The sequence below is a fragment of the Barbus barbus genome (genome assembly GCF_936440315.1).
Source record: "Barbus barbus genome assembly, chromosome: 31".
NCBI classification, from domain to species: domain Eukaryota; kingdom Metazoa; phylum Chordata; class Actinopteri; order Cypriniformes; family Cyprinidae; genus Barbus; species Barbus barbus.
Genome location: NC_136759.1, coordinates 22,008,252 through 22,027,275, shown reverse-complemented (window position 1 = coordinate 22,027,275; position 19,024 = coordinate 22,008,252). Strand labels below are relative to the sequence as shown.

The 19,024-nt window shown below is 35.7% G+C and overlaps 2 protein-coding genes across 4 annotated transcripts; one reads left to right on the top strand and one right to left on the bottom strand.

Annotated features, from left to right (window-relative positions):
* The first annotated feature begins 718 nt into the window (after window positions 1-718).
* On the top strand, window positions 719-8,759 carry LOC306851417 (trafficking protein particle complex subunit 4). Its single transcript, XM_079387619.1, has 5 exons — window positions 719-928; window positions 1,437-1,611; window positions 6,756-6,859; window positions 6,968-7,094; window positions 7,200-8,759. The coding sequence occupies exons 1-5, from the start codon at window positions 754-756 to the stop codon at window positions 7,276-7,278; spliced, it is 660 nt and encodes a 219-aa protein (XP_079243745.1). The 5' UTR covers window positions 719-753; the 3' UTR covers window positions 7,279-8,759.
* Window positions 7,675-17,656, bottom strand: LOC306851416 (glucose-6-phosphate exchanger SLC37A4-like). Of its 3 annotated transcripts, none has more exons than XM_079387616.1 (9): window positions 17,433-17,656; window positions 15,730-15,986; window positions 14,362-14,594; window positions 11,648-11,891; window positions 11,087-11,245; window positions 10,398-10,483; window positions 8,988-9,101; window positions 8,578-8,716; window positions 7,675-8,367 (listed from the first exon to the last, which is right to left on the bottom strand). In XM_079387616.1, the coding sequence occupies exons 2-9, from the start codon at window positions 15,875-15,877 to the stop codon at window positions 8,201-8,203; spliced, it is 1,290 nt and encodes a 429-aa protein (XP_079243742.1). In that variant the 5' UTR covers window positions 15,878-15,986; window positions 17,433-17,656; the 3' UTR covers window positions 7,675-8,200. The 3 variants fall into 3 exon arrangements, with proteins under 3 accessions (XP_079243742.1, XP_079243743.1, XP_079243744.1); XM_079387617.1 differs by having other exon boundaries at window positions 15,730-16,001; window positions 17,433-17,643; XM_079387618.1 differs by having other exon boundaries at window positions 15,730-15,888; window positions 17,433-17,643.
* Between the last annotated feature and the right edge of the window lie 1,368 nt (window positions 17,657-19,024).

Below are 19,024 nucleotides of genomic sequence, written 5' to 3'. Positions count from 1 at the left end.
TACATACTTTGATTGCAAGAAAATTTAATCAGTTAGAAGGTATGATTGCCATAAGGATATGAATATATTCTTAACACTTTACATTGATAGTGATAGAGAAATAAACAACTCTAATACTGTATGCACATTCTGTTATGTAGCTTATCACCGTTTTCCAAGAAATATTGTTGTCTGTCTCCTTGGGAGCTCAGAAACCCCAATCTCTCTTTGAGCCGCATGAAAATATTATTTTACAATTTGGTTTATTAAAATTTTTATATAATTTTTTAAATATTGGTAACTGAATTACCAAATGAAAATGTCCACACGATGATTTTACGCATTGGCTGTAATCAGAAACAGCTGTGATTGGTCCTTCCTGGAAGCGTTGAGTAAAGTAACAAGTGTCATGTGATAATGCCTACTCGGTCTTTGTCAGTATATTTCACCGTAATAACGATCAATGAGAACTGACCGGAAAAATGAAACATTAAACTATCATTATTATTTAATACCATTGTGCAAAGCCCTGTCCAATAATATTCAGAAAGTCATATAATATGCGCTTCAACTAATCAGTGCACGCGGTGAAAAACGGTCAAAAGTGTTTATTCGTTCACAAAAATGCTCCGCAATAGTTCTTACTTTTTTTATTAAAAATAATAATTTGTAGCCAGCATGGTATGCGCTGTTGTTATTTTTTTTATTGCTGTTATTTTATATTTTCCCAACGTTACGAGTCACGTGACTGCCCCGTGACAGACAGGAAGAAAGATGGCGATCTTCAGTGTGTATGTCGTCAATAAGGCTGGTGGACTCATCTACCAGTACGATAATTATGTTCCTCGAGCTGAAGTTGAAAAAACATTCAGCTTTCCGCTTGATTTAGTTTTAAAGATTCATGATGAGAAGGTGGTTGTGTCATTCGGACAGCGGGACGGGATCAGAGGTTTGTGTGTGTGTGTGTGTGTGTGTATATGTGTCTGTGTGCCTGTCTGTCTGTGTGTGTGTGTGTGTGTGTGTGTGTGCATGTGCATGTTTATGTGGTTAATGAGGACACAAATTTGTATAATGACATGGGTATGACAGAGGTATTACAATATGAAGGTGGTTTATGAGGACACTGCCTATGTCCCCGTAATTCAAAAGGCTTAAAAAACATACTAAATGGTGTTTTTTTGAAAATCTAAAAATGCACAAAGTCTCCTGTGAGGGCTAAGTTTAGGTGTAGGGTTGGTGTAGGGCAATAGCACATACAGTTTGTTCAGTATAAAAACCATTACGCCTATGGAGAGTCCCCATAAACCACAAAAACCAACATGTGTGTGTGTGTGTGTGTGTGTGTGTGTGTGTGTCTGTGCGTGTCAGCGTCTGTGTGTGTGTCTGTGTCTGTGTGTCTGTGTCTGTGTGTGTTCATACACAGTTACAGGAGTTTAGTATGTGTTTGTCGTGTGCAGTGGGTCATGCGGCTCTGTCCATTAACGGGGTGGATGTGAATGGTAGATACACGGCTGAAGGGAAGGAGATCCTGGAATATCTGAAAGATCCTGCCAACTATCCAGTGTCCATCAGATTTGGGCGACCTCGTCTCTCCTCCAATGAGAAACTGATGCTGGCATCAATGTTTCATTCGTGAGTAGATGTCATTAAACAGTAGTTTAACCCGTTGCTGTAATGTTGTTTCAAACACGTATGACATACTTTAGTCATTGAAATGCATTAGGAGATGTTAAGGCATCTACAGAACAACACAACTGTGTTGTTTATCTTATGTTGGTATGTTTTTATTTTTTATAAACCAATTAATCAATAAAAAGTCACCATTAGGATTTACATAATACTGATGAGTCTAGGATTTATGGAAGCCCGTTTCCGCCAATGAATAAAAAATAAAACAAGGTAATTGCGACTTTTTATCTCACAATTCGGACTTTTTTTCTCGCAATTCTGACTTTATAACTCGCAATTCTGACTTTATAACTCGCAATTCTGACTTTATAACTCGCAATTCTGACTTTATAACTCGCAATTCTGAGATATAAACTCGCAATTCTGACTTTATAACTCGCAATTCTGAGATATAAACTCGCAATTCTGACTTTATAACTCGCAATTCTGAGATATAAACTCGCAATTCTGAGATATAAACTCGCAATTCTGACTTTATAACTCGCAATTCTGAGATATAAACTCGCAATTCTGACTTTATAACTCGCAATTCTGAGATATAAACTCGCAATTCTGACTTTATAACTCGCAATTCTGAGATATAAACTCGCAATTCTGAGATATAAACTCGCAATTCTGACTTTATAACTCGCAATTCTGAGATATAAACTCGCAATTCGGAGATATAAACTCGCAATTCTGACTTTATAACTCGCAATTCTGACTTTATAACTCGCAATTCTGAGATATAAACTCGCAATTCTGACTTTATAACTCGCAATTCGGAGATATAAACTCGCAATTCTGACTTTATAACTCGCAATTCGGAGATATAAACTCGCAATTCTGACTTTATAACTCGCAATTCTGAGATATAAACTCGCAATTCTGACTTTATAACTCGCAATTCGGAGATATAAACTCGCAATTCTGACTTTATAACTCGCAATTCTGAGATATAAACTCGCAATTCTGACTTTATAACTCGCAATTCTGAGATATAAACTCGCAATTCTGACTTTTTTTCTCACAATTGCGAGTTTATATCTCACAACTCTGACTTTCTCGCACCATAGCAAACCACTCTCCGTGTAAGGCTTTTGGACGCGGTTGGACAGTAGCCTACCATTACCGCCGGGCTTTCAGAAAAACATTCTTAATTTCTTTATAGTTCTGAGTTTGAGGCAGCTTCTATCGCGTTATTTTAATAACAGCTGTCAAGTAAAGCGCGTATTATTGTAACACGAGAGTGGATATATATATGAATGCACGCAGGTGGATTTCCTTCACTCTCGCATAAAGCGCGCTTTCATCTCTATGTTCTTGCTATAGAATTATCTTATCTCCTGTATTTAATGTTGTAAGATATCGACCAAGCAAGACATCCCCAATGAAAATTATAAATAAATTATAAATAAATGAAAATTATTTAGTCAATTATATATGAAGAATTCAGATGCAAAAGCTTAAATGCCATCTGAAATCTTCTTCTAAAATTAGTATTTTTCGTTTATATTCAGTTATTTTACTTTAATGACAATGAAAAGAACCTGTTCCTGAGAAAAATGCTCATTTTAGAATAACATTTCAGATGGCACTTATGGCTTTTGCATCTGAACTCTTCATTGACTAAATAATAATAATACAATTAATGAATCCTTTATTTATAATTTTCAATGGGGATGTCTTGCTTGGTCGATATCTTACAACATTAAATACAGGAGATAAGATAATTCTATAGCAAGAACATAGAGATGAAAGCGCGCTTTATGCGAGAGTGAAGGAAATCCACCTGCGTGCATTCATATATATCCACTCTCGTGTTACAATAATACACTCTTTACTTGACAGCTGTTATTAAAATAATGCGATAGAAGCTGCCTCAAACTCAGAACTATAAAGAAATGAAGAATGTTGTGTCTGAAAAGCCCGGCGGTAATGGTACTGTCCAAACCGTGAGCGCAAAACACAGAAATAAAGAAGAATGAGTAATTTTTATGTTTGTTCAAAAATCATATTCGGACGCAACATTCATCTAGTTCAATATATAGTTCAGCTAATTGAACAAAGTACTGCAAAGCCTTACACGGAGAGTGGTTTGCTATGGTGCGAGAAAGTCAGAGTTGTGAGATATAAACTCGCAATTGCGAGAAAAAAAGTCAGAATTCTGAGAAAAAAAGTCAGAATTGCGAGTTTATATCTCAGAATTGCGAGTTATAAAGTCAGAATTGCGAGTTTATATCTCAGAATTGCGAGTTATAAAGTCAGAATTGCGAGTTTATATCTCAGAATTGCGAGTTATAAAGTCAGAATTGCGAGTTTATATCTCAGAATTGCGAGTTATAAAGTCAGAATTGCGAGTTTATATCTCAGAATTGCGAGTTATAAAGTCAGAATTGCGAGTTATAAAGTCAGAATTGCGAGTTTATATCTCCGAATTGCGAGTTTATATCTCAGAATTGCGAGTTTATATCTCAGAATTGCGAGTTATAAAGTCAGAATTGCGAGTTTATATCTCCGAATTGCGAGTTTATATCTCAGAATTGCGAGTTATAAAGTCAGAATTGCGAGTTTATATCTCCGAATTGCGAGTTATAAAGTCAGAATTGCGAGTTTATATCTCCGAATTGCGAGTTTATATCTCAGAATTGCGAGTTATAAAGTCAGAATTGCGAGTTTATATCTCCGAATTGCGAGTTTATATCTCAGAATTGCGAGTTATAAAGTCAGAATTGCGAGTTTATATCTCCGAATTGCGAGTTATAAAGTCAGAATTGCGAGTTTATATCTCCGAATTGCGAGTTTATATCTCAGAATTGCGAGTTATAAAGTCAGAATTGCGAGTTATAAAGTCCGAATTGTGAGATAAAAAGTCGCAATTACCTTGTTTTATTTTTTATTCATTGGCGGAAACGGGCTTCCATAAGGATTGGATCATTATTGAAGTGATTAATACATATCTGGCATGTTATATATTTTGCAACAGTTCTTTTAGCCCTAACTGATGCAGTGTGTAGCTTTCCATTTCTTAAACAACCATGTTGGAATTCATGTGTATATTCCAAGATGACAATGCCACGATTCATTGGACCCAAACTGTGAAAGTGTGGTTCAGTGAGATTTCATGTATGAATTGGCCACTAGAGGGTCCTGAGCTTAACCCTACTGAAAGTCTTTAGGATGAGTCAACATTATAGAGTGGTTCAACTCTCTCGTCATGGCCAAAAATGAATGCAACTTTTGGAAAGTCAGTCCAAGGAAATATTACTGTGACTTAGGGGTGGGCGATATGGGAAAAATATCATATCACGATTTTTTTTTTAGAAATATCACGATTTTATCACGATTCTTTGTCATGTTGGTTTTACTATTTTGGTTTTACAAGTTTTCTGAGCATTACAGCCAAACTAGAAAGACAAAGCCTTTCAAGGTAACAAAAAAAAGACATGGCAGATATTTAGGCCAAAGTGGGCAAAGATCAAAATCTTTGTCATCATTTTATCTTTCTTATTAAAAAATAAGAACAAAGATACGCATTACAAATACACATAATATACAAATAAAACAAACAGTGCTTTATTTTCAGGTACAATAGGTGTATTTAGCAGAGCATTCGATGAAATTGAATTAACAAGTATAAAAATAAAACACTAGATAGACTGATTCCTAAAGCAACTGTTTTAAAGATTTTCAGTCAAGAATAGTGAGTGATTTTTCTCTTTGCGTTTTGTTGTTTTGTTAACGTTAAATGAATAGTTCCCCCAAAAATAAATATTCTGTCATCTGTCTGTCAATTCTGTCATAATGTTTTATTTTTATACCATCATTTACTCAAAAGTTGTTTTAAACCTGAATGAGTTTCTTTCTTCTGCTGAACATAAATGCTATTTTGAAGAAGGTGGAAAACCAAACACTTGCTGGTCGACTTCCATAGGATTGTTCTTTCCTGCTATCAGTCAATGTAGACCAGCAACTGTTTGGTTACCCTCATTCTTCAAAATACCTTATTTTGGGTTCAGCACAAGAAATTAATAGAGGTTTGGGACAACATGTGAGTGAGTAAATAATGACAGAAATTAAATTTTAGGGTGAACTATCCCTTTAATGACAGTCGACAGCATGTTTAGTGTCCTGTCCCTTTAAGAGCTGCACGCATCTAATATACAGGCACGCATCCGTTTCTCTCTTAACCATTTACTTTTATTTTAGAGATAACCAACTGAGTCTTTATGTAAACCTTGTGTGTTTTGACAGTATTAGAGCAAAAGATAGCTTGGTTGAGTAATCGGGCGCTGTTAGACAGGCTTTTTAATGCGCGTGCTTCAGGTGTATGCGCTCAGAAAAAGCGCACGTCAGACCAGCGCGTGAATTAAACATTTAACCAGCAAGGCTTGTGTGCAAATAATGTACTTCTGCGATCGCGAATAAGTGCAGTGTCCTGTCAGAGTAACTCTACTGCTGTATGTCGTGTTGTACAGTTTATAGAGACGGAGGCGTCAGAACTGTATTTGATATAATGTGTGCTATACTACGATATTTCTTCAAAAGCAGATCGTGGAGACATTTTTATCGTCAATGATCAAAAATCGTCATATCGCACACCCCTACTGTGACTTTTTTTTTTTTTTTTTACACTGCCATACAAAAGTTTGAGGTCGGTAAGTTTTCAATGAAGTCTTTAATGTTCACCAATGCTACTTTTATTTGATCAAAATATAGTAAAAACTGCAGTATATTACAATTGAATATTTATAAATTGTTCAAAACAGTTGTGCTGCTTAATATTTTTTTTTTCTAGAAATCATGATACGTTTTTTCGTTTCTTTGATTAATAGAAAGTTCAATAATTTATTGGAAATCAAAATCTTTTGTAACAAAATAATTTCTTTACTGTCACAATTGAATGTGTTCTTGCTGAATAAGTGTTAATTTCTTAATAGAAAAAAGTTACTGATCACAAACTTTTGAGTGGTAGTGTAATATATAGATTACTCATAATCAGAAGCATAACATTATTAATAAACCCCTGATCATGAATAATATATAAAATACGGTTGTACCTGCATTGTACCGGTGATGATTAGATATATTTTCTTGTCTTTTCTAAGGCTGTTTGCCATTGGATCACAGTTATCACCTGAAGTTGGCAGCTCTGGCATTGAAATGCTGGAGACAGACGTGTTTAAACTGCACTGCTTTCAAACACTCACAGGTCTGTTTTTCTCTTGTTGTAAGGACAGATTATTTTTATTCATAGAATGCAGATTTTTTTGCTGAACAAAACCAGTGATTTTGACAGAACTGTTTTTTAATTTTGCAGGTATAAAGTTCATTGTATTGGCTGACCCTCGACAGTCTGGTATTGATGCCCTCCTAAGAAAGATTTATGAGATCTACTCAGACTTTGCACTGAAGAATCCTTTCTACTCTTTAGAAATGCCTATCAGGTGTGTCATTTGTTTTTAGTTATAATTTTGTGCTTTGCATGCAGTCCAATTTGTTGATTTCCAGAAAGGTGTTGTGTGTAACAAAAAATGCATAATTTCTTTCAGATGTGAGCTTTTTGACCAAAATTTAAAGAGTGCCCTGGAAATAGCAGAGAAAGCTGGAACATTTGGACCTGGATCCTGAATTGGACTTGCATTGAGTGTGTTCATTCACCTGACTGGATCTCCAGATGCTCTGAGGTCAAACTTGTCCAGAAAAAAGGGATAAGGATTTCCATAATTTTTTTTAAGGAATATGAACAAGCGTTTTCCTCAAGGTCAAACTATTTACCTTAAAGACAACTATGACTGGTTAATTTGCATTTGTCTTAAAATTACCTCCCAAATTTACAGTGAGAAACCTATTTCACAACCTTGTAAATAATGTACATGGACACAGTTTAAGTTTGTATTGTGCAGAACATCTGTGCAGCTCAATACATGCTCATTGAAACATGTTTATTAGTGTCTTTCTAAATTAAATTTACATGTCACTTGCTTTCTGTCCGCAGAATATCAAAAGGCTACTGTATACCTTGGATCAGTTTCTGAAGTTTGGTCTTACTTTTTATTTATATAAACTCATTACATTGTGCTATTAAACATTCATGTGCTATAACACGGTCATATTTCATTAGACATGTTTATGAATTTGTAATACTGCAGATGCAGAGGTAAGACCAGTTAAAGCTCTAAAACGGATGGAAAGTACAATAAATAAAATTTATTTATTTGACCTGTTTTAATAGCAATAAAATGTTAAGAAATGGCTTTAACATGCCTTAACTGTATGACAAAGTTGTACAATGTAAGTGAGCAGATTCCAAAAAATGTAAAATCCCGTCAAATTTTCAAAATGAACAGAATAAATAACACGTGCAGAAAGTGACAACATGGAATCCTATTTCATATGTGGCCAAAAAAAGTGTAATACCTTAGGGATAGACATCCACAGTGAATTTATTATATTTCATAAACACAAAAGTAAAGCCCTAGACAAGCTGTGCCCTTTAGTTTTCATACCATATCTTAAAAACGAGTTAAAAGACATTTAAATAATATTCCGTTTAGTCTGCCTTCTTGGGTAAACTTCCCATCTTGGTGCGGATATTCCGGAGCAGGAAGTATCCAACTGTGGTGACCGTACAGGTTATCTCTGCTACCCAGAATGCTGTGATCCAGCCATAGTGTTTAGCAATGGTGCCAAATGGCAAACCTGACAGGAAACCACCAACTGCCAGCAAAACAAACGCAAAAAACTCATTAGTATTTTTTGAAATGGGCAAATGGTTAACATGAAATTTTTCTTTGGGAATGAGATTATATACTACAGAAAAATCCAAAGTAAAGTTCCAAATCTAACTAATGGAAAAGTTCCATGTAACTAATGGAAAATTAGTTTAGTACAATTTCACTTCTGCTGTAAATTTGAGAAGATGATCACCGTTTGCCATCAGGGCCACAATGGCGTGAGAGGTCCCACAGTAGTTCGATGGAGCGCTTTCATTGGCAAGAACTCCAAACAAGGCCATCGGTCCATAGGAGGAAAAGCCAAAAACAGCACCCAGCAAAAGAATCCAGACCTGTGTGTAAATTGTAATAAAACCAGTACATTATAGAACCCATAAATCCAGTCTTCTTTCCTGCATTGACGTATTTCCTATTGCAACAGAAAGTTTGGGCAAAACATTTGGTCAGGTTTGTCTGTTAAAAAACAACAACAACATCATCCAGTAGGGTTTAGTTTAATGTCAAAGCCAGTCATATAATTCCCCATTGCACGATGTGGGCCGCGGGCGGAATATTTTCTGCCAGTTTTGTTCGTTTGTAATGTGTAAGTGATACTGAACTTACATTTGAGCTGTGTGCCGTGACAGTAGTGCGGAAGAGGTACATGGAGACACACATCCCAGCCATCATGGAGAGCAAGAGCCCATGGCGAGGGTTACCATACAAACTCAATCCATGCTGAAATGAAAGAGAACGAGAAACTGCACCATCTTATACACAACTCCCATTCAAAAGATAAGTGGCCAAATATTCAAATTGAATGGATTTAAACATCGTTTAATCACGCTGTAAAGTGAAACATCACCAGGCCGGTGGCGCTCTCTGCAGATATTTGTTATAATACATAATGTACTTAAATTGGTTATGTTAATATTATGTATATGCATATTACAGTATGTATTTTAACAGTGTTGTTCAATAAAACCATGCAGTTACTTAGTTTTGATATTTTATTTGATCCAGTTATTATTGCCTCATCGTTAGTTTATATATAAATAGTAAATAGTCATATTAAAGCCTGGTTTTCACTTAGGCCCGTTTGTGTTACTAAAAGTATCAGATTACTCAATTGTCAAAATAATCAGTAGATTACTTGATTACCAAAATGATCATCATTAGTTATAGCCCTAGATTAGTTAAAATATTTTAAATTACAACTGCATTGGTTGACTTTTTGTAAAAGACAAATATTTTGTTATTGAAAATTTAATAAAAATAGTATTAAAATATTGTCTCATTCTAGTGAACCAAGTATCTGTATTTTGTCTCAAGTGTATTGTTATACACCCTAGTGTTGATAAGCGGTGATATAATTCTCCAAGTGTATGATATAGCTTTCATTCTTCAGGTCAACCATATATTCATGAAAAAAATTAAATAAAATCTGTTTGAATAAGGAAAGCAATAACTATGCCATAGTATTCTTTCAAATGTTTAAGTTGCCACAGTCATGTGCTGCCAGCCCCCGGGAAAAAAGTTCAGGCTCAAGATTTTTTTTTTTTTTTGCTTTAACCCCTGCATTTATAATTTATAATTCCTATTTTAGATTTAAAAAAAAAAATCATTTCTGAATCACAGTTCCTAGTAAAATATTAGGCAGCACCACTGTTTCAACATTGATAATAAATGCAAATCAGCATATGATTTCTGCAGGATCATGTGACACTGAAGACTGGAGTAATGATGCTGAAAATTCAGATTTGCATCAATTACTTTATTATTGTTTTAAAATATTTTTTTTATTATTTTTAAATATATTCAGATTTAGAATAGTTTTAAATTCCAATAATATATCACTGTATTACTGTATTTTACATCAACTAAATTAATTTATTTCATTAATTTAAACACATTTTAAAAAACACACTGCTACTTCTGAATGGTAGAATATATACAAATTTTCAGAAGAAAACGTGATTTGTCATAAATAGTATAACGATTTTGTATAAATATATATTGATGGTATAAACGCACCTTTGCCACAGCTCTATCTGACAGAAATCCTGCGGTTAAACTACCCAGCAGTCCTCCAATCTCCAGGGCACTCATAAAGGAACTTCCTGTTAAAATCAACAGCAATATGCATTTCAGTCCATAACCCAAAAGTCTCATCACACCCTTAGCAGACCATTTCTGAAAGAGGACATCAATTGTGAAATTGTGCCTGATCTTTTAAGTTAAGAGTTCATTGTACTATGAAATATGAAAACATAAACTCTAACTTTTCAGAACTGAAATATCTTCACACTATAAAATCTTGCCATTGACATCTTTATCACAGGCCCTCATTAGATCACACTAGAGGCCTGTCCACCTTATTGGGCAATGCTGGAGTAAGATATTTTCTGTGAATGTGCAAAACTTTTGATTCATTAGCTGCTATAGGTTGAAAACTAGAAGAATAACAAAGTGTTAAATTACTAAACAGTAAATCTATCTGCACTACAAACCAGTGTTTATGATTATAATATGAACTAAAATAAAATACAATAAGATATACCAATTTACAACATTAGGCAGCATAAAGGCCTGTGCTTGTACAGTTAAAATAACAGACAACACAGAAACCTTTGCACATTCATGTTAAAAATTGGCTTACATTAAAAATAAGGTGGATACTAAAACAAAACTTAAAACTCAATACATTAGACAACACACAATACCCATTAGTGCTGACTGGCCCTTGTCCTGGATAAGGAAAAGTTGCCCCCAGTCGGTGTAAGCAGTCTTCGTCCCAAACACCACCAGGTATCCCAATGACAACACCCACAGATATGGAGAAAAGATGAACTCTTTGAAGGTGCTTTCATTTTTGCTGGAGCCTAAAATCAGAGGAAGGTACCAGATGGATCAAATGTACAGCTGTTGTTGGAGGACAGACACAAAAGTCCATTAGTTCAACATGAATGACCTTCGATGGAAAAACATGAATTATCACACAGGCCTAGTAAAACACACCCCTTTGTACTCTGTTTTGGTCCAATAGTTCATACTTCAAAGAACAAGCAAGTGAAACCTTTTATCTAATGCAGACTTTCACAACATAGAACAGCAAGACCTATATAAGCAAAACTAGCCATAATAAACAACTAAGTATGGAAAATGAAGATGACATGAAACCACATTGCAATCCTTAATGTGATGTATTTCCTACTGAAACAGGATATTCAGTTAAATTAATTATACATATAAAATGTATGTGTGTGTGGATGGGGAAGTCATACCTCCTTTGCCTTTCTTTGCACCAGCTTCAATATTTGGCAGGCCAACTTCACTGGGCTCATTTCGGATGATGAGTAGACAGAAGATGGACACGACCATGCAGGTCAGGCCAGAGATGGACAGGGTGAACCTCCAGCTGTAGCTTTGGGCCATCAGTGTGGCAATTATAGGCCCGAGACCCCCAGCCAAATTCATACTACAAGACAGCACTGCCCACCAGGTCCCAAACTGAGATGGCTCAAACCACTATTTAAACAAAATAATCAGTTAATTTCAAAAGCATTGTAAAAAATAAATAAATTACTGGCCCCAAACTTTTCAATAGTAGTGTTTTTTCAAAAGATTCAATAGTAGTGTGTTCAAAAACCATCTGAGTTCCCCAAGGAACCTCATAGTGAAGAGTTCTTAAAGGGATAGTTTACCCCAAAATGAACATTATTTCATTAATTACTCACCCTCATGTCGTTCCAAACCGTAAGACCTTCGTTCATTTTCGAAACACAAATTAAGATATTTTTGATGAAATCGGAGAGCTATCTGACCCTCCATAGACAGCAACGCAACTGAAATTTCCCAAGGTCCAGAAACGTAGTAAATACAGCCGCAAATCGGGGGAGAAGAAAGGTTGAGTAAATTGTTATTTTTGTTTTCTTTGCAAAAACAAGTATTCTCATAGCATCTCAAAAGTGAAGTTGAGCCACTGATGTCACATGGACTGTTTTACTGATGTATTTACTACGTTTCTGGACCTTGGGAAATTTCAGTTGCGTTGCTGTCTATGGAGGGTCAGATAGCTCTCCGATTTCATCAAAAATATCTTAATTTGTGTTCCGAAGATAAACAAAGGTCTTACAGGTTTGGAACGACATGAGGGTGAGTAATTAATGACATAATTATCATTTTGGGGTAAACTAATGCCAAAATGAATTTTTCTGAAGAACATTTTATTAATCTATAAATAACCTTCGGTGCACTGGAAAGGTTCCATGGATGTTAAAGGTTCTTAATGAAACCATAGTTTTATTAGTTTTGAGTGAATATACAGTGCCCTCCAAAAGTATTGGAACAGTAAAGACAAAATTGCTCTGTTGGCTGTGGAGTCAAGACATTTACAAATATGATTAAAAGATGAATATGAGACAAAACTACAGAATGTCACATTTTATTATTGGGTGATTCAACACATAGATGTTTTACCAGCTAAGAAGTTCAGCGCTTTTAGAGTTTCATCCCTCTATCTGATGTGAGCATAAGTATTGGAACAGTTGCCTCACAGGTCTTTCTAAGTGATCAGCTGGGTCCTGTTGCATTAATTCTTCAGATATTAAAAGCAGGGAATGTGTCGCATCAGTTATATCCATTTCTTCTGTATTCTGAATCTTGCATTCGATGATGACACACAAACCAGGATGAAGATGAGGAAGCTGACTTTGAGAGAAAAGCAAGCAATTTGGATGCTAAAAGAAAAGAGGAAGTCAATTAGAGCTCTAGCAAAAATAAAGGGAATGTTGAAATCAAGAGTTTGGAAACCACCAGCAACCAGCAACCTGATCGGCTGAGAAAACAACAGTAGTTGATGACAGACAATTCATAAAAGCTGTGAAAATGAACCCTAAAAGACGTGTCTGTAAAATCACCAACAACTTCCAGAAAGCTGGGGTGATGCTCTGACAATCTACTGTCCTCAGGAGACTTTGACACAGAATTACAGATGCTACACAGCAAGATGCAAACCTCTGACCAGCACCAAAAATAGAAAGACAAGATTAGAGTTTGCAAAAAAGCACAAAGGTGAGCCAAAAGAGTTTTGGAACTGTGTTTATGGACCGAAGAGACAAAGATGAACCATTATCTAAGTGATGGGAAAGCTAAAATGTGGAGAAAAAAGGGAACCGCAAATGATCCCAAGCATACAGCCTCATCTGTAAAGCATGGTGGTGGTGGGGTCATGGCATGGGCATGCATGGCTGCCTCTGGAACAGGCCCTCTCAACTTTACTGATGACTTAATGTATGATGACAGTAGCAGAATGAATTTGGAAGTGTACAAAACCATCTTGCCTACCAATATTCAAGAAAATGCCACCAGATTCATTGGGAAGTGCTTCATATTGCATCAGGACAATGACCCAAAACACCCTGCCAGTTCAGTCAAGGAATTTATAAGGGCAAAGAAATGGAAAGTCTTAGATTGCCCAAGTCAATCTCCAGATTTAAATCCGATTGAACATGAATTTCACCAGCTGGAGAGGAGAGTAAAGGCAGAAACTCCCCAAAACAAGCAACGATTGGAATTGGCTGCATTAAAGGCTGGGAAAAGTATTTCAAAGGATGAGACCAAGAGTCTGGTGATGTCTATGGGTCACAGACTCACTGCTGTGATTGTGTGCAAGGGATCTGCAACTAAATAATAGCTTTTAATCTTTTATATCTGCCTTATGTTCAACTGTCCCAATACTTATGCTCACATCAATGAGTGGGATGAACTCTAAAAGTGCTGTTCTTTTTATTTGGTAAAAATAAACAGCTGAATCACCCAATAATAAAATGTGGCATTCTGTAGTTTTGTCTCATATTCATCTTTTAATCATATTTGCAAATGTCTTGACTCCACAGCCAACAGAGCAATTTTGTCTTTACTGCTCCAATACTTATGGAGGGCACTGTATATTTCAATGTACAATGCAAGTCCATGGATTACAGGATCAGATCCATACCTTGCGTAGTACTTTTGCACATGGTGGCCATCCTAGACCTTGACCCAGTCCGTTCAGAAACCACAGGCCTGAGAACACCCCCACTGTAGAGGACTGAGAGAAAACCACATTGATGCCGCCAACCATAAACAGCCCAATAGAGAAAAGCCATCGTGCGCTCATCTGATCGGACAGCACACCGCTTATGAACTTGCTAATAGCGTAGGCCAGTGATTGACTGCTAGTGATAAGACCTGCAGTGCACAAAGAAGAAACAAATATTGATTAGTCTTCAGTAGAGAGTGATTCCCATTCAGAATCACTCAAAAACATATGGGTTTGCAAAGATAGGGCAAAGGAGCATTTCTTTAGTTGTTATCACTCTGCATTGGCTTAAGGACTTTAAAGACTTAAGCGATAAGATGAACTCAATCACTGTGCTGATAAAATAGATCCAGGGCAACATACCAAACTCATGCTACATCTCGTTGTATGGCTGCATCTGTTGCTTTTTCAATCTCATGACATGTTAAACATTTTGTCAGGAAAAAGATGTGTGTTCAGTAAACAAAACTAGTTTAGCTCAAACAGCACAGAGTTTTATCCAACCGTATGAAATAAATGATAATGGAATATAGTATAACAGTGTGGAAGAATGGCCTAGGTCATGTGTAAATGTAGCTACTTTTTAACCTATATTTTTCTGTTATGCATAATAATGACTAACATTATTTGAAAAGCTAAACTAAACATTCATTTCACTACCACACGCTAGACATTACAACCTCTACAGTCTCACAGGGTGGAATGTAACATGGTGTGAGTGGGAATATAAAAACCTGTTAGTGATCTGTTGATATATTTTATATTTTCAAATGAAAAATATATATATTTTTATTGAAATTGTAGTTTAGTTGCAGGTAATGTTACATAACAGGGTGAAAAGTGTATGAGCATATTGTATCTAAAACTCCAAAAAGTTAAAAATAAAAAAACAGTATTAAGACATAAGATGATTTTAGTTGAGTTTTTAAAATTAGGATGTCACATGAAAGGAAGTGATGTCACAGTGTGTTAGTTTAATTACATTAATAGTTTAAAAACATTGCTCTATAATGCATTGTCAATGACTGGTAGTGCTATTTTCATTATTTTCAATATCCACTACATCTAAAATATAATCATGTGGGAGCTTTTTTTAAAAAATCGATTAAGATTTTTGTCAAGGACAGAAAAGGCACTGCATGCAGAGAATTCCGCAATGCACTTCTGTCTGTTGTTTATCCTCATTTACTGTAAATTAATGCATGTGTGAAAGGTTATAAAACATGTGTGGCCACACGACAGAGAGGAAAGACAAAGTACAGGCCACTTGTTGCACATGCTCACCTAGATCATCCTTATCCAGCGTGATCTCCTGCATTACAGAGGGCATCACGAAAGAGAACGTCTTCCTGTTAAAATAATACAGCGTGTAGCCCACAAACATGGCCAGGAATATAGTAGTTCGGTAGTAGCCATATCCACTCTTCGCCATGGTTGGCACAACTTTAAAACGATTAAGAAGGAAGCGTAAGGGTCTTCTTCAGCTCGACACAGGAGTTACCAGGTGCATCTGAGGGCTATGAACTCAAACGTGTGGATCTCTGAAACATGAAGAGCTGGTGAGGTCAGGGGAAAGAGCTGTAATCAAGGCAGGGTTAATGGTCAACCTGGCAGAGATCTTTGGAGTGTTCTCTGGCAAACAACTGCTTTCAAGGGAACAGTGTCAGGAGACGGACTTTAACATACTCTGTTGAACTAAAACACAGCGTGCCACTGACATTTCAGTTGCAGCAGATCCACTGTAGCCAATGTTTTTCTGTTTTTTCTACTTTGTTGTCGTTTTAAACGTGTTGTGAAGAGGGTTATTGAAAATTCCCTAATCTGAGGAGTTTAATGATTGACGTGGGGGTCTGTATGTAACAGCTTTATAGATTTGACCACTGGTGGTGTGTATTGTGTAAGATTCATTGTACAATGACGATCTCTCTTCAGACAGGGGCAGAGCACCAAATGTGTGCCACCAACAGCTCAATGTTACACTCATACCATATGTTAGATTAAAACTTCTACACTTTGTAGCCTAGAAATATTGTTGGTTCATTCTGAATCAAATCTATTCCATGCTTTCTGTCTAAACAGATTTTCCACCTTTTTTAACATTCTGAAAAACCCATCTTTTCTAACTACAAACGTTCACATCAGATATCTTCACCAATTTGTTTCAGATGTACAACGGTTCAAATGAAACGTTAGCTCGGCATAAGGCCTTAGCAGTTTTGTAGAGGACAACACCACGAAGTGAGGCTGAATGGCGCTATACAAGTAGAAATTGAGTTCTTCGGCCATGGTAGCTTTTTACAAGTCGAAATATTGTGAGTATGGAAATTCCAAAATAATGTGAACACGCTGCATTTTATCATAAAATGATGTATTTTGTCGCATCATGAAACCTAGTGGGTCATCATTAGCAATACTGAAGATGTCTAACAAGTGTTGTGGCCATCAAAATGAATATGTTTTGATTATTTTGACTTAACATTATGACACTGTCTGGTTTTAGATTAATTTGGTAGTCAGTAATGACACCTAGGTCTTGGACCTTGTCTGTCCGTCCATTTTAATTGGAAAACCTTCCTTTGGATCTCCTTTTACTCGCATTAATAGTTCATCACAAATAGGTTAACTGTGGCACATGGTCAAACGCTATAAAATCATGGGGACAGTGGTAAATCAAATGTTTATTCAGATTAAGTGTATGGCAGATATGTTTTGTGTTTGTCATCCACAGACCTGACTGTTATTACACCATTTGTGCTGGTATTTCTCGTCCTTTTATGGTTGAAAGTGTGTAAATGCTGCATAGTGAACAAGGAGCTGGTTTGATTCTGCAGCTCGCAAACGTGGCAACACAATCAGTAAAACAATCATCTTTACAGGTCTCAGTGGCCTTCACTTTGAGTCATAGGATTAGTCGAAGGGACAACTGAGATTTTACAAATGTCATAACAGAAACAAGGAGTTAGTGATGAAAGCAATAGCATGCCTACTTCCGTGAACAAGGTTGCCTTTCGGATGTCTGTTCCAGCAAGCACAGTTTTCATTAACCCTTTATCCAAACCATGTCGATCCGACACACTGTCCTTGGTAAATGTTACGTTTAAACGGGGATTTTTATTTTATTTTATTTTATTTTTTCTTATAAGCAGGCATTACTAGTGGATCTCGTCTTCATGCTGTAAATGTGAATCCTGAAATACTAGTCAAAATAGTCAATTGCTGCCACCTACCGGACTAGTTATAGTAGAACAGTTTATGTTCAAATTCTGTTATGCCATCTCTAAAAGCAGAACATTACATAAAAATGTTATTTGCATGTATTACATGAAATGGTACATTTGCAAAGACTGTTTAATGCTGGTTGAAATTAATTTATACAGAATTTACAATTGCAGAAGTACTGTATTGTTATATAATTGTTTTTAACAGTTAAATAGCCTATTGTCATACATTAAAAGGTGAATAAAAAAATATTGCTTATTAATATTTCATTAATTTAAAGAAAATAATACTTTTATCAGCAAGGATGCATTAAATTGATCAAAAGTGACAGTATAGGCTACATTTATAATGTTAAAAATCAAAGAATCATGTGACACTGAAGACTGGAGTAATGGCTGCTTCAGCTTTGCCATCACAGGAAAACATGTATTAAACTTATTTTAAATTGTAATAATATTTCAAATATGATCAAATAAATGCAGCCTTGTTGAGCATAAGAAACTTTTTTCAAAACATTAAAAATCTTACCAAATATTAAATTTTAAGCTGCTTGGCCCTTCTTACAAGCTAGATAATTAAGTGTATAGTTATTAATTCATCAATTAGCTGAGGGTTTCTATTATAGAGACAGTCCCTCTGAAGTTTAGGCACTCTGCTGAAGGTTCAAAGTTTGAACCTACAAGCTCTTTGGCAGATCTTCAGCCATTTCGGCTAACTATGTGTGATGAGTGCAGGGCAATAAAGCAGAATTATGTGAAGTGTACATAAGCAGTGGAGAGGGCAAGGATGATCATGTTTGGCTTTTGCTTTACTTAGCAGCCAGTACAGCATTTTCTGCAGCAGCTTCTGTATTTGAAAATAGACAAGTATAAAGCTTTGATAATCATTTTAATTCTATGAGAATACCGAAGTCGCTATAATGATAACAACACTGAGGAATGATATCACTGGAATCATTTTAGAACAGTTTTTTTTTTTTTAAAAACATTGAAAACTAAACAGAATCCTTCCAACCAAGACACTTAAGGCCCGTTCACACCAACAACAATAACTATATCGTCCACACCAATTGATGATAATGTTCTGTTTAGTATAATGCATGCTTCAATTCTGTCAATTCTTTAAATGGTCACTAATTTGTTATGGGCACTAATATAGTTATTGTTATAGTTAACCCTTTTAAGTGTGAACAAGCCTTAACTGGCAACATTGTGTCTAAATTGTTGCAAAACCTTTTTTTCAGAAAATCGAAAAATATACACCAAATCTAAATGAAAAAATATATTATCGAACCACTCTTTAGTCCACTGATCTATTTCATTAGCTACATTTCTGTGTCCATATCAGGTTTCAGGATGGC

What these genes read in the sequence shown, in the direction of transcription:
- LOC306851417 (XM_079387619.1), top strand. Translation starts at nt 754, where the DNA reads ATGGCGATCTTCAGTGTGTATGTCGTCAATAAGGCTGGTGGACTCATC. An exon ending in ACAGCGGGACGGGATCAGAG is followed by an intron (nt 929 to 1,436) that starts GTTTGTGTGTGT and finishes TGTCGTGTGCAG; the next exon opens with TGGGTCATGCGGCTCTGTCC. An exon ending in TCTTTAGAAATGCCTATCAG is followed by an intron (nt 7,095 to 7,199) that starts GTGTGTCATTTG and finishes AATTTCTTTCAG; the next exon opens with ATGTGAGCTTTTTGACCAAA.
- LOC306851416 (XM_079387616.1), bottom strand. Translation starts at nt 15,877, where the DNA reads ATGGCGAAGAGTGGATATGGCTACTACCGAACTACTATATTCCTGGCC. An exon ending in TGCAAAGAAAGGCAAAGGAG is followed by an intron (nt 11,246 to 11,647) that starts GTATGACTTCCC and finishes CTCTGATTTTAG; the next exon opens with GCTCCAGCAAAAATGAAAGC. An exon ending in TCACGGCACACAGCTCAAAT is followed by an intron (nt 8,717 to 8,987) that starts GTAAGTTCAGTA and finishes ATTTACACACAG; the next exon opens with GTCTGGATTCTTTTGCTGGG.